At 46.0% G+C, this 15,207-nt stretch overlaps 1 protein-coding gene across 2 annotated transcripts in view; it reads right to left on the bottom strand.

Moving 5' to 3' along the window:
- Positions 1-3,135: 3,135 nt before the first annotated feature.
- Gga2 (golgi associated, gamma adaptin ear containing, ARF binding protein 2) overlaps positions 3,136-15,207 on the bottom strand; it is a 31,837-nt gene continuing 19,765 nt past the window's right edge. For both annotated transcript variants that reach the window (XM_047533647.1, XM_047533648.1), the window contains exons 10-17: positions 14,632-14,757; positions 13,619-13,723; positions 13,312-13,340; positions 12,787-12,920; positions 11,946-12,103; positions 7,913-8,082; positions 6,386-6,496; positions 3,136-5,882 (exon numbers count right to left, since the gene is read on the bottom strand). In XM_047533647.1, the coding sequence (XP_047389603.1) occupies positions 5,772-5,882; positions 6,386-6,496; positions 7,913-8,082; positions 11,946-12,103; positions 12,787-12,920; positions 13,312-13,340; positions 13,619-13,723; positions 14,632-14,757 (944 nt within the window). In that variant the 3' untranslated portion in view covers positions 3,136-5,771. The remainder of the gene's footprint in view (positions 5,883-6,385; positions 6,497-7,912; positions 8,083-11,945; positions 12,104-12,786; positions 12,921-13,311; positions 13,341-13,618; positions 13,724-14,631; positions 14,758-15,207) is intronic.

Genomic DNA, 15,207 nt, shown 5'->3' with positions numbered 1-15,207 from the left:
CCACGCGAGTGAACGGAGCATGGATGATTCTGTATGTGGTTTTACAAACTTTAACAGCTTAGAACTTCTTTTTTCTTACCCATCCTTTGAATCATCACGACCTTTCAAGGTGGTAGTCTTTCTTTTCTGTAGTGCGAGGGGCCGAACCCAGAGGCACTTTACCACAGGGCTACATCCCAGCCCTTTCAATTTTTTTTTTTATATATACCAGGGATTGAACTCAGGGGCGCTCAACCACTGAGCCACATCCCTTGCCCTTTTTTGTATTTTATTTAGAGACAGAGTCTCACTGAGTTGCTTAGGGCCTCACTAAGTGCTGAGGCTGGCTTTGAACTCACAGTCCTCCTTCCTCAGCCTCTGAGCCACTGGGATTACAGGCGTGTGCCACCATGCCTGGCTTCATTTGTAACTTGGAGACAGGTTCTAAGTTGCCCTGGCTGGTCTCAAACTTGTGATCCTAGATATGTGTGCCATGGCATCCAGCAGTATTTCTATTTTAGAAAAAAGAAATTGGGGCTCAGATGTGGCTGAGCTCAGATGAGGCGATACCATGGAGAAACTTGAATGCTAGGGAAATTGGCTTTATTTAATCAAAATAATTAAAGATCATAATTAAAGACATGGCAGGGTGAGATCTGTATTTCAGGGAGACCGAGTAGAGTAGGGAAGATGGCGGAGGACGACATGCTTAGCACAGGGCTGTGCTGGGGGGAGTCAGAGAATAAAAACAGGGGAAATAGAAAGGTGTACAAGAATCACAGGACGAGAAAGCATCATGCCAGTTCTCCCCTAATCCCCATTTCACACACTGGAGCAGCATGTCCTTGGGGGCTTTAAGGCAGGAGCTCCGTCCCTATTGACTGATGCCTACACCAGAAATCATTCTAGACAAACTCTGGCTCCCCTTCTCACAATACAAATCTGGGTGTTTAGGCCACTGTGGTGTATTGCCTTATTAAGCATGGTGCTGGGTGATTTTATTAGAAATGTGATAAAAGGCTTTTCTGTGTCTGTTGAGATGACTGGTTTTGAGCTATTAATTGGTTAATGGTATTCCCAGAAAATGCTTTGCACATTATATTCTTTCACTATACTGCTGGCTTTAAAGTCAGTATTTTAGCTAAAACTTCCTGCTGTTCTTCCCAGGTATTTAAAATCAAGCAAATGCTGGGCACAGTGGCACACACCTATAATCCCAGCAGCTCAGGAGGCTGAGGCAGGAGGATCGCAAGTTCAAAGCCAGCCTCAGCAACTTAGCAAGACCCTGTCTCAAAAAAATAGAAAGGACCGGGGATGTGGCTCAGTAGTTATGGTTCCCTGGGTTCAATCCCCCATACAGGGAAAACAAAAACAAACAAACAAAAAAAAAAAAAAAAAAAAAAACTCACAAGCAAATGATCCACTTACCTGTTCCAGATTTTGGTGTCAAGGTTTTAAAATTCAGGATGTTGGTTTAAAAATTTGCTAAAAGAATTTTCTATTTTTACATCACTAAAAATATAAGTATTTATAGATAACAATTAATAATCTAATAAGATCACACTAGGTAAATTTCAGATCGTTGGGCGAGTCTGTTCCGTTCATGTCCTGGAAGCCAGGTGGACGGATTGCTACCACCAGCTAGACTCCTGATCCATTTACTAAGTGTCTTGCAGGGCTGTAGGCACATTACATGTATTAACTCACTGGATCCTCTGAACAATCCTATGAGGTAGTTTTTTTTTGGGGGGGTGGGATGCTGGGAATTAAGATACTTTTATCCATTTTACAGTGGAGGAATATGAATATTTGCCTTAGTCAAGGTAACTGAAGAGCAGTTTGTTCAGCCCGTGAAGAACAGTACAGGTGGTCCCCAGCTTACGGTGGTTTGACTTCAAATGTATTTTACTTTACCATGTGGGCCACCATTTGTTTCGTTGTTGTTCTGTAATTACAATGACTTTGGCTTAAAATAAAAAGGATTGCATTACATTTCTTGATTTCAAAAAATTATTTGTCTTAGGTCATATGGCTAGTTAGAGGCATTAGTGAAACCACAGAATTACGCTGAGGCTTAACCACCATTTCAAGCTGCTGGGGCTTCTGACCTCCACAGCTAGAGGTCTCTGGGCCCTGTATGCGGAGGTGTTATTTCAACTCCTACGATTCTAAGTGGGATGAAGTACATATTCTTCTCAAGACTAAAAGTCAAAGGAGAATGTTCATGCTTTCTAAAATGCAAACTTTCTCAGATTGAGAAATGTGTTGGATGAGGGAAATAAGGCCTGAATTTTCATCCCAGCTAGACAATCAGTATGTGATGACAACTCTGGACCTTGAGTAACTGAGTTATGTAACCCACGGCTTGGCTCATCTCCGAACAACTCCTGCTTTGTCCTACCTGGCCACACTTTGCTCTCGGTGAAAATCATCAGGTTGCATTTTTTTTTTTTTTTCCCAAAAGAAAAATAAACCCATAGCAAGTATTCCAGAATTCTCTTAGTTTAAAATAAAAAATCACCTGGTTGATACAATTTTACATTTCTGGGGCTGGGTAACTTCTGTATTGAATATATTTAAGGAACCTGGAACTCACATTGTAGTCATGCATGATTTATATTTTAGATATCTTTGCTTTCTACCTTTAATATCTGCCATCTCAATTTATGCTATTTCATCTTAAATGGGTAATAATCATTTCCTTTTGATTATCATTTAACCTGTTGGGTTTTCTTTTGGGAGGGAGGGAGGCTACCTGGGATTGAACAGCAGGGGCACTTACTGAGCCATGTCCCCAGCCCTTTTTAAGGATTTTATTTAGAGTCAGCATCTCACTGAGTTGCTTAGGGCCTTGCTAACTTGCCGAGGCTGGCTTTGAACTCACGATCCTCCTGCCTTGGCCTCCCAAGTTGCTGGGATTACAGGCCTGTGCTACTCTCCTGTTTTCAATTACTATCTATACCTCCCATTCATGTTCAAAGAGGGGCAGAGGTAAGGTACTGTGTGTTTGTGTGGTGTGGAATCCGGGCCTCACACAGGCCAGGCAAGCGTTCTACCCAAGCCCCGGGCCCAGTCTTAAGTTCAGTGAAGAGCTACGGGAAGAGGAATTAACTGCATATGTAGTCAAAAGGATATGAAAAACATGGCATTACCAAATAGCTTGAAGAACTTTATTGTGGCTGGGCTCTGCGGGCTCTATTCCTGGCAGGTGATGACAGAAGAGGGAGCAAACTTGCGCGAGGGCACTGAACGCCAACACAGGCCACCTGGATCTGACCCCACCCACCTTTGGGGTTAGGGAGCCATTCAGAAATTTTCAGCCTAAGATCAAGTGCTCAGATTTGCTAGCGAATTCTGGTGGTGGCAAGTATGAATCGCAACTAGGAGGCAAGCTACTGCAGTAAAAAACAAAAACAAAAACAAAAAACAAACGCAATGGTGACATGAAAACAGACTACATGGGACAAAACCGAGTGGCTACACATGCAGCAGAAATGGAAGACCCACGAAGTCTCAGACAGTTTCAGACAGGTGGTTCCAGGTAAAGAGCACATAAAGGAACAGGGATGGAAGGATGGGCTCTGTTCTGAGCAAGAGCGGGGCCTCCAGTGGAACCAACTGGCGGGCAAAGACGACGTCAGCAGGGGGGCAGCTTGAGAGGAGGGTTAGGGTCCATCTAGTGGTCTGGAGGGCTTGGTTGCCAGGCTCAGTGTGTAGACTTCGAAAAGTCCTCAGGACCAGGCCCTGGGAAACCACCACACTGAAGGGATAGAGGTAGGTCAAGAAATAAAGAGAAGCAGGATTCCAGAACAGGTGAAGACAGGAGGCAGCACTGGTCATCAGTGCCAGTTCTCCAGTTGACACGTTTTTATGAACCTCTCTCCAGAGGACCAGAAGATCCGTGAAGCGGGGACTTAGGTCACCACTGCATCTACAGTGCCCACAACAGTGCTGGCCAAGATAGTGCTGGTGGGTGAGGGAATGAGAGGATAGAGGCTGGGCTCCACGCAGTCACTGAATTGGAAGAGAAGGAACTGGTGATTTAAAGCAAGGATACTCGGGACAGCCACCTTCTTCCTTGTCCTATCCACACTCTATCCAAGTCTACCTATAGAGGACCATTTTCTCCTGGAAAACAGAAGGATCTTCAGGTCCGTACAGGAGCTCACCTGTCTTTTCACGTGTCAGTCTCACTAAGTTCGTCATAGCAGACACGGTCATTATGATGGGCTCCCCTTAAAGACTTTATGTAATAGCTTTTCTGTAGAACACTGGACATGAAGATAATTTTGGATTAAGATTAGTCTTACATGAATTATGCCAAATGAAGAAATCACCCCCATCATTTATCTGTTTCATGAGCTTGCACATTTGCTTAAAAATTAGCAATGGATCTTTACAGGTGCCATTCCCACCAATTAACGCTGGCAAATTGCCAACTATAGGTAGACATCAAGAGTACCAGATCCCATGATTAGGAGCTCCAAACACAGTCCTGCACCCAGGTGGCCAGCTGCTTTGCTCTCACCTATCAGTCCACGTCAGCCAGGCTCGGGGACCCTCCCACTCTCTGGCTATGCAGGACTTGTTAAACATGCACATCGAAGTTCCTAGCAAACAGCAGGTGTCACTAAGGATTAACCGACTATGAGCCTGAATTTCTCCTTGGGCTTAAAAACATAACAGATATCCAGGCTGCTCAGCTCTCCAGGCCCTCCTCTTCATGGCGTCCCTGGCTCTCCATCCTTCCTATTTCCCAACAGGAGGCAGTTCCTTTGCAGCCCCTCAGCTCTGAATGCACTGGCCCTGTGACTCCTACTTCCTCCACACCCCACAAGGCAGATTTGCCACTCAGGATTTATTGAATGACTTTCTGTATGTACTCTCCCCTTACGTTATTCCTAAGCTCTTTCCTATCTATCTGCATCACAGTTTCCCATCTTGGACTGTGAACTGACAGGCAAAAGATGGCCCTAGCTACGATTTATGACTAATGTGGCGTTGCCATCGAAGAGCTCTGAGGAGATGCTTAAAGAGAGGGAGGATGAGGATGGAGATGAGGGTCCCGAGTGAGGGCCCAGACAGGCTGCCACGGAACCCACGGAACCCAAGGCCTGGGGTCTGCTTTCCCCTCTGCCTCAGAGAGTCCATTCAAGGGCGATTCTAAGGCACAGTGGTGAAGGACATGATTGGCCCACAAGTGTGGTCTTCTGGTCTCAGCAGCCCCTCGCCTGGAAACAGTGCAACAAGCATTCCGTTTTGAGATCCTTCTGAACGCATGCAAGCAGCATTCTTGAAGGAAATGGAGACAAGGTCTTTCTTGGAAGAGTACTGCCCCCAGAAAACACTCTTTGCCCCAAGACCAACCAGGTCCCTTTTAAGGTCCCTGAGAACAGCAGCCTGGGAGCAACCAAGACTTTCAAAGATTGACAAGGCACAGAGTGGATGAATGAAGAGACAACAATACATGAAAAAAACTTTGGCTTATAAAACCTCCAACCTGAGGCAGGGACATCAGTGTCCATGACATGCAGAAACAGATGAGTGCAGCAGAGATGGTCCTTGGAAATGCCTCGGCACCTTCCACACTGCCCACCGCCCAAGCCCTGCTCTTCCCTCCCCCAGCCCCCGACGACACACACACAGTCTCTGCAGAAGTCAGAGGCTGGCATTCAGAGCCTGACGTCAGGAGAGAGCTTTTGGCACTCGGCACTAAGTCACATGACTAGTTCCACTAGACAGTGAGAGGAACGCTGGCCTAAGCTTGACCGGAAGGGTCTTCTCATGAAAGGTCATGCTGCTCCCAGGACGGCCAGGTCCGGAAAGTCCTTCACTTCTCCAACTTCACTGAAAGGCTGTCCACCCTGGTTGAATGTCAGCTTATACCTTAACCGGATAGGTTCCTGGGAGGTAAGAGATAAGAGATATAAGATGTTAAATCACAGGGGAGCAACCAGAGACCAGCCCAGAGTGAAGGTCTCCACCCACCGAGGAGTCTTCAAGAAGTTGCACTTAGCTAATTTCCCCCAAATGACTGTACGACGCAGACGCCTGGCCTGGCTTCTCTGGGGCTACAAAAGGGGAGCCAAGCATTTATCCAGCACTTCTGCTGTCCTGAGGTGACCTGCTGAGCAATTCAGAGACCTGCTAAGGAAGCAGACCTCACCGTTTCAGAGGACTCCGTGGTATTAGAGTCTTACGTTCCTTGCTTGGTTCCCAGCAATGACAACGCATCACAGGCCTGCTTCTAACAGGCCCCAGAGCAAATCACCAGTAAAGGGGTGCTCCAGCATCACCCACCAGAACCCAGCAGAAGCCCCAGAGCGCGGCTTAGCAAGTCGCCCTCGGTTTCCTCCCTACAGCCCAGGAGGCCCCACTGCCTGCTCCCCAAGGATATCACACTTACTTTGTGTGGATTGTCAAGCAGCAGCATCTGCGAGATCACAGCGGGAGGCACCAAGGGACTGAACGCGGGAAGCTTGGAGCTGGAGGCCGGCTGCAGCTTCACCCTCATCGACTAGCGGGGAAACAACACAGAAAGCTCGCCGCTATCGAGGGCCACGCTTAAGGAGGGAGGCCAGGGTGACAGGAACCGGACCTCACACCCCCGTCTGAGAAGGGATAGGCTTCTCAGGACATGTGGCATCTCAAGGCTTCCAGGGGAACCATGGAGACATTTCCCACTACCTGACGAAGGGACGCAAAGGCCTTTCCTTCCACACAAAACACACCTGAAGGTGTATGGCCAGCGGCAGGCAGCACGAAGGGCTGCGGCACACCTTGGCTGCGATTCTCGCTCTGCCACTCTCTAGCTCTGTGACTTCAGGCAGCGTATTTAGCTCCTACGTCTTGGGCGGATCATTTATAGGACAGAGTTAACAACAGTACTTACAGTACTGACTCTGTAGTTATGTGATTATAGCACTGACTGCAGAGTTAATAACACACTTCACAAAGAATGCCTTGAGGACAAAACACGGCGTGGAGTCATGCGGTTTTGTCTTGAATCTTTTCCTTTCAGGAGATGCCCCTTCCCCTGGGATGGGGGTATGGCTGTTAATCGGTGGGGCCCTACTTCCCTTAAAAAGGGTGGACATTTTATGCCAACTTGGTCGACATTTCATATTCCTAGACACAAATTAGTGGTCCAAGGTACGAAGTAACATCATCAAGCCCATCAGAGCCCTTTCTTGGGCAGTCAATATGCATGCCTCATGCCAAGGGAGTGTCTCTGTTTGTTTTTTAAGAGATAGTTAGTGCCTCTTGGGCTGGGGTTGTAGCTCAGTGGTAGAACACTTGCCTAAAAAAAAAAATGTGTGAGGCACTGGGATCGATCCTCAGCACCACTTAAAAATAAATTTAAAACAGACAGTCTGTCCATCTACAGCTAAAAAAAAAAAAAAAAGAGAGAGTGTCTCATTATATTGTCCAGGCTGGCACAAACTCCTAGGTTCAAGCGATCTTCCTGTCTTAGCCTCCTGAGTGTATCTGGGGGTACAGGTGCATGCCACATACCAGCTTTGAGTGTCTGTTATAAGAATGGTTAAGGATCATATAACCAAGAGATGCAAAGAGATTTTTTTTTGTAGGTGTAGATGGACAGAATGCCTTTATTTTATTTTTATATGCTGCTAAGGATCGAACCCAGTGCCTCACATATGTAGGCGAGTGCTCTGCCACTGAGCTACGGCCCAGCCCCTCAAAGAGATTCTTAAGCAATCATTTAAAAACCTACCTGGATTAACTCAGGTGAAGCCAGATACTCAGGAATCCCCAGTTAAGGGAGCCAATAAGATCCCCATGCTATTGTCAACTAGTCTGCGTGAAAGTTCTGTCTCTTACACCTGTTATGCTGCAGTAAAGGATCCGGTGCTCAGGAAGGACAGCCATTCCTGAGCAAGTCAAAGGAGCGGGCCAGCAGCAGATGACTTACCTTTGGCACAGCCACTTGAAACATGATGTCCCAGACTGGCTGGGTGGCAGTGCTCATCATGGTCAACAACAACACCTGCACCTCTGGGTGGCCAGGGGCTCCCGTCTGGGAGAAGTGGAGCAGAATTCTGAACCCGTTCCGGTCGTACACGATAACAGGAGGCAGGCTGCCTGGGAGAGAGGGACCCAGCCAGGAGGGTTAGCACTCCACGAGCTGCCACTAGAGAGGGACCCAGCCAGGAGGGTTAGCACTCCACGAGCTGCCACTAGAGAGGGACCCAGCCAGGAGGGTTAGCACTCCACGAGCTGCCACTAGAGAGGGACCCAGCCAGGAGGGTTAGCACTCCACGAGCTGCCACTAGAGAGGGACCCAGCCAGGAGGGTTAGCACTCCACGAGCTGCCACAAGAGCCAGGCCTGGCAGCGATGCCACGGTGCTGCTGCTTCCCCACCTCCTGGATTTCACCATCTGCACCACGGAGCTCCACCCTGTGTCCAGGGGGTCTCCTCCAGTCCTCCAAACTGTCCTCTCTCCACCACCCAACCATCCTAAGCACAGTATCAGTTTTTAAAAGATAACATTTTTTTGAGGGAGATAAAAATAAAGCAGGAACAATACAGGAAATGCAGAATACCATAAAGATTTCTCTTTCTTTTTAAATTCTGTATTCTACCCAGAAATAAGCAGGACAAACACCGAGGCTTCTTTCTTTCTGGTCCCTTTCGTGACTATACACACACAGTCACATCCACCCTTATAGTCGATCCTTGTGCCAGGGGGTAGGAATGATAGAATTAATTTGACATTATTACCCTATGTTCATATATGATTACATGACCTGTGTAACTCACCAGAAGAATGAGAAGTTATACTCCATTTATACATTATGTGTCAAAATGCATTCTACTGTCATGTATAGCTAATTAGAACAAATGTAAAAAAAAATTCCCTTATGCCAATGTCACTTATCAAAAAGGACATCACAAAAATATATTTTTATATAACTTCCAAAGATTAAAAAAGACTAAAATTCCCAGTGAGATATGTGCTGAGATTATGGGAGAAAGGCAACCTTTTTTTGGATAATGCAGATCAAAAATTTAAAAGTCTACACCCAGCATTTCACTACATATAAGAATATAGCTTGAGGGGCTGGGGAGATAGCTCAGTTGGTAGAGTGTTTGTCTTGTAAGCACAAGGCCCTGGGTTCAAATCCCCAGCACCGCAAAAAAAAAAAAAAAAAAAGAATACAGTTTGAGCCAGGCGTAGTGGTGCACGCCTGTGATCCCAGTGGCTTGGGAGGCTGAGGCAGGAGGATGGTGAGTTCCAACTCATCGAGACCCTGTCTCTAAATAAAATATAAAAAAGGGCTGGAGATGCGGCTCAGAGGTTAAGCACTCCAGGGTTCAATCCAAGGTACCAAAAGAAAAAATATATATAGCTTGAGAATTAGGAGACTACAAAGAAAGGCCATCCAATACAAAGAAAGGCCATCCAAAGGTGTCCACCGTACCACTGTTTTTAATAGCAAACAAGAAGAAACAAATCAGCCTTCAGAAAGGCACTGGGCCCAACGACACACACCTGCAATCCCAGCTACTCAAGAAACTGAGGCAGGAGGATGACAAGTTTGAGGCTAGTATGGGCAATTCAGTGAGGCCCTATCTCAGAAGAAGACAACACAGGGCTGGTGGTGGAGCGCCTGTCTAACGCATGCTAGGCGCTGGGTACAATCCTAGTATCATTAAAAAAAAAAAAAGGAATGAATAAATGAATAATGGTGCAACTATTTAATGATATAATACATGGAATTATTAAAAATCAAGTTTTTGAAGGCCAATTAAGAGCATAAAAAATGCTACAAGCTTATAATATAATAGTAAATAAAACCAGATATCAAAATAGTCTACACATAGGTGATGTCGATTTATGAAGAACTACAAGCACACACACACACACGGGCATGATAAGGGCTGGGGACATAGCTCAGTGGTACAGCATGTGGTTAGCATGCAAGAGGCCCTGGGTTCAATATCCACACAGAATAAAAAGGACATTAACAAAACTACCACCTCAGTCCAGCTGGAAATGGTCTAGATAACGTTACTTTTCTCTCTATCTTTTCTAAAACTCTACATTGAATATGTGTTATTGCTTTTAACTTCTTGTTCAACTCTGTTTTGTGCCAGGTAGGATGGCACACGCCTGTAATTCCACAGACTTAGGAGGCTGAGGCAGGCAGATTGTGAGCTCAAGGCCAGCCTCAGGAATTCAGCAAGACCCCTGTCTCAAAATAAAAACCAAAAAGGACTGGGGATATAGCTCAGTGGTAAAGCACTCCCAAGTTCAACCCCCAGTACCAAAAACAAAAAAAATCACACACACAAAAAACTCTTGTCATTTTAGACTTATGAGTTAAAAAATAATGTACAAAGAATTCCCATATACCCTTCACCCAACTTTCCCAAATGTTAATATCTTACATACCAGTGGTATAATTACAGAAACCAGGAAACTAACATTATATGCATTATTTTTAAAATAAAAAAAATTAATAAAGCAGGGCTAGGGACATAGCTCAGTGGTAGAGCACTTGCCTAGCATGCATGAAGTTCTGGGTTCAACCCCTCAGCACCATCAAAGTCAATAAATAAACAAAGCAAATGTGCAAATAGCACCAGCTGCTTACCACCATGTTTAAATTCCTGTGCCTGGCTTCCAAGGCCCTCTGCTCTCTGACCTCCCCACACTGGGCCTCCATGGGACTGTGCTCTGGAAAAGTGCACCCCTTGGGTCACAGTTGTTCCACATATTACTAGTGACCACAGGCTGTCACCTTAACTGGCTGGGCCTTTGGTTTCCTTTCCTCTATAATACAGGTAATATCTACTCTGGATTTAATGAGGATCCCTAGAGAAAGAACAGCCAAATACTTCCTTTCCTTTGAATTCCACCTCTTCTTGGTCATGTAGGCCACATTAAATAGTCTGTGTTGAACTGCCAATGAGTGAACAGCATGTCCCTCAGTAGACTTAAGCGCCCTCACTAAATTCTGTCTGCTAATATCCCTTACAGTGACAATCCTAAGAGAAGACTTTAAGAAACATACTAGCTAGAAGACCAAGACGCCACCTCTTATCCTCTTTCCCCAGGTAAAAATCACCATTCATCTTCCCAAATTTAAGGACCACTCTTACAGCCAGGAGTCTAACAGAAAAGGAAAACAAAAGGATAAAACTGTTTTTATGGGCACAACAGCTAAGCAATGGAACCAACCTAGGTACCCTTCAACAGATAAATGGATAAAGAAAATGTGGTACATAAGTCAGGCTTGGTGGTGTATGCCTGTAATCCCAGTGGCTCAGGAGACTAAGGCAGGAGGATGGAGCGTTCAAAGCCATCCTTGGCAACTCAGCAAAGCATTAAGCATCTCAGCGAGACCCTGTCTCTCAATGAATACAAAAAAAGACTGGGGATGTGGCTCAGTGGTTCAATCCCCAGTACCAAAAACAAAAACAAAAACAAAAAAAAACAGGTATATACACACAATGGAATATTACTCATCCGTAAAGAAAAATGAGATTATGGCATTTGTTGGTAAATGGATGGAACTGGAGACAAACACACAATAAGGGGTGGGGGGAATAAAAGTTCATTATTCAGATAAAGGAAAATGAAGGGAAGAGAGTAGGACAGCAATAGGAAAAGACAGTAGGGTTTGGGGATGTGGCTCAGTAGTAGAGCACTCTTGCCTGGCATGTGTGGGGCACTGGGTTTGATTCTCAGTACTGCATATAAATAAATAAATAAAATAAAGGTCCACCAGCAAATAAAAAAATTTAAAAAGCCAGTAGAATGAATCAGATAACTTTCCTATGTTCATATAAGAATATACAACCAGCGTAATTCCACATCATGTATAACCACAAGAATAGGAAGTATACTTCAAGTACGTATAATACGTCAAAATATATTCTACAGTCATAGATAACTAAAAAAACAAAAAAAAATCAAAAAAACAAAATCGTACTTACTGGGCTTCACAGACTCCAAAGGGACAAACACTTGAGCCAGAGGTGTGTTCTGGGAAGCCGGGGAGGAAGCCAAAGGGCCAGCCTCCCAGGACCAACCTGGAGAGGACTTCGTACCCGGGGGCACTTCCTTGGGGATACTTTTCTGTGGGACATAATTCCTATAAAGAAATTTTTAAAAAATGTCAGAGACCAGCAATAACTACAAAGAATTCCAGGAATCTGTGATTTGGTTTTCTGAAGAGTAAGATGAGGAAGGGAAAACACACACACACACACACACACACACACACACACACACACAGAATGTCCAGGCAAGGCAAGTGACTTAAATACATTCACACAATGAATTATAACACAGCTATTAGAGAATGAGGCAAATATATGCAAACTGATAAAGATGTGCAAAAGTAAGCAATAAAGTATTGCTACATGTATAGGAGAAAGCAAAGAAAGAACTTTCCCTGTTGTTTTTAGACAGTGGATTTAGGGTCTCTGGTCTAGTGATTGAATTTTGCATAACTTCAAATTACATGACAACTGAGAAAAATAAATAAGAAAGTTTCAAAATCATCACCATCATCATCACTTTTTGTAAGACCTTAAAAACAAAAATGGAAAAAAAAAAAAAAAAAAAAAAAACAAAACCACCCTTTATTGATGTCCTGGGCAAAGTGTGCATTTCCTAAGGCTTAGGACGAGGAGAACGTGGGGAAAGGGGAAGCAGCACATGTGGTCTCCACAAAGCACAGCCCTCCAGGGCAGAGGCCTCTGCTGGCTCAGAATGCAAGGAGGAGCTGCACACGGGAGCCGGACCTGGGCTTCCCTTGCCCAGAAGACTCACAGGGGACCAGGAGACGGCTGTGGTGAGAGGAGATCCAGCAAGTTCCTGTCTGTAGCAGGGCTCTGAGCTCCACCACCTGGCAGTGTGTTGGCAGCAAGATTCTTCTTTTCCTTATAGCAGTTCTGACTGGTGACCTGTCCAGTGGAGAAGAGTTAAAATAAGGCTAGGGGATGAGCAGTCAGCCATGGTGGTACCGTGGCACAGCTCTCCCAACCCCGTCAGAGTTGCTGAGGCCCAGGCTGAGGACATGTACTCAGACAGGAGGAGAAAGACAGGGCAGGAGAATACAGGAGCCCTGAGCAGATCTTCAGGAAGCAGGAGACTATACAACAGAAGATGGAATTAAGGAGGGGCAAAGATGTCAGTCCCTGGGAATTTGAGCCAGACAGACGGGTGAGGAGGAGCTTTGGGCCTCCATGCCCTCTAGGGCTATGCAATGACCCTTCCCCACCAGGCAGTGCTGCCTCAGAAAGGCAGGTGTGAGATCCCTCTCCTCTCCCTGGACCCTAGCAGGACCTTCTTTACCTTGTTCACAACAGGAGCATCACTGATCCCTGTAAGAGAGGAACACAGATGCAACAGTCACTCTGCCCGATGTGAGCTGGAGATCAGGGGCATGCCCACCCTTTCTAGACCTTTAGAAACAACTTACACAAGGTCATTCAACTCACCCGTGGCCAAAGTGACCCATAGGTTCAAAGAGACCTCTCTGAACTGCCTGGTATACCTGAGTTACTCTAAAGCAGGAATGTGCACCCTGAGGGAGACCCAGCTACCCTCTCCCCTACTCAGGTTCACTCTGTGCCTGAGCCCCATAAACACCCACACTCACCTAAGGCTGCCAGGTCCTGATGAAGCAAAGACTGTTCAGACCCACTGTCCACCTCCAAGTCGATCAGGGGGCAGTTCTTCATGCAGCCTGCTGGATTCTGAAAGACTAGAAAAGAGACAGGGTCAGAGAATACACCAGACATGAGAACAGTCTCCACTCCATCAAGGGTTGGGGGTGTAAGTAAGTGGTAGAGTGCTTGCCTAGCATGTGCGAGGCCCGGGGTTTGAGCCTTAGCGTGTGCACATGCACACGCATACACACGCACACACGCACACGTGCACACACACACACACACAATCTCAACTTAAGTCTGCCTCCCTCAGGCCTTCTCCTAATCAAAAGACACTATCTCCTCCCTCCTCAACACACCCAGAACCACCTTCCACCTCAGCTGGGTGTCCTGACACAGCCTGAGCTGGCCTCTGTACTGTGAAGCAGCCAGGTCTGCTCCCATCCCAGAGACTAGTCTTCCTCCAAAGGTCCGATCAGTCTGGGCAGCAGCAACCTGGGCTTCTTTAGCTCAGAGGCTCTTGGAGGTTTCTGACCACAGCTGACCAGAATCACCTGTCATGCTTGATTAACACAGACACTCTGGTCTACCACAAAGCAATCTTTCAGGAGCTCCAAGCCAGAGAACGAAGAATTTGTATTTTAAGCAGTGTTCCAGGTTCTGATGCAGCTAGCCTCTGGCACTGGGAACCACAGAGGAAGACCATTCCTTTGGTCTCTAACTCCTGTGAGCATTCACAAGGACTCAAACCCAGGCACAACACAGCCTTCTGCTTCCACAGGTAGCCACAGCTGGGGTCCAGCCTGGCAGTCAGTTCAAAATGGCTCCTGCAGTAGAAGCAGGCATATGTGAAACTGGTTCTGACAGGAAAGAGAACAAAATTAAATTCTCTCATTTCTATGATTTCTATGCCATAACCCACAATCCTCTTAGGGTCCATTTCTTTTATGGGATATGAAGGCTGCCCCAAGACAGAAGGTAGGGAAGAGCTCATTATACACACCTCTAGAGACAGGTATGTCTCCCACTGAGCTGGGCACTGTGTTCCCAAAGGTGACACGGCCCTCCATCACCTGTTTGTAGAGCAGAACTCCCTGGGTGAGGAGGTCATTTGCCTGGAGAATCTCCGCTGCATAGTAAGATAAGAATCAGAACCGACTGTTTAGTTACCGATGATCTCAGTCCTTTCTAACCCATTTCATACAGCAACCCTCACATGGGTCAGTATATCCATGCCTTCTGTCCAGACTTTGGGATTAGGCCCCTATCAGACCTCTTCACTGAACCACCCCCCTACTTTTTTTTGGTCCTGGGGATTGAACTCAAGGTGCTGTACCCCTGAGCTACCAGCCAGCACTTGTTATTTTTGATTTTGAGACAGGGTCTCATTAAGTTGCTTAGGGCCTTGCTAAATTGCTGAGGCTGGCCTCAAACATGGGATCCTTCTGTCTCAGCCTCTCAAGTCTCTGTGATTACAGGCATGGGTCACAGCACCTGGCAACCCTAATAGTCTTTTTTTTTTTTTAAATATATATTTCTTAGTTGTACATAGACAAATACCTTTATCTTATTTATGTGT

The sequence above is a fragment of the Sciurus carolinensis genome, chromosome 18 (assembly GCF_902686445.1).
Source record: "Sciurus carolinensis chromosome 18, mSciCar1.2, whole genome shotgun sequence".
Classification (NCBI taxonomy): Eukaryota; Metazoa; Chordata; class Mammalia; order Rodentia; family Sciuridae; genus Sciurus; species Sciurus carolinensis.
Note: the sequence above shows the minus strand (reverse complement) of the source record. Positions and strands in the feature narration are given on the sequence as shown.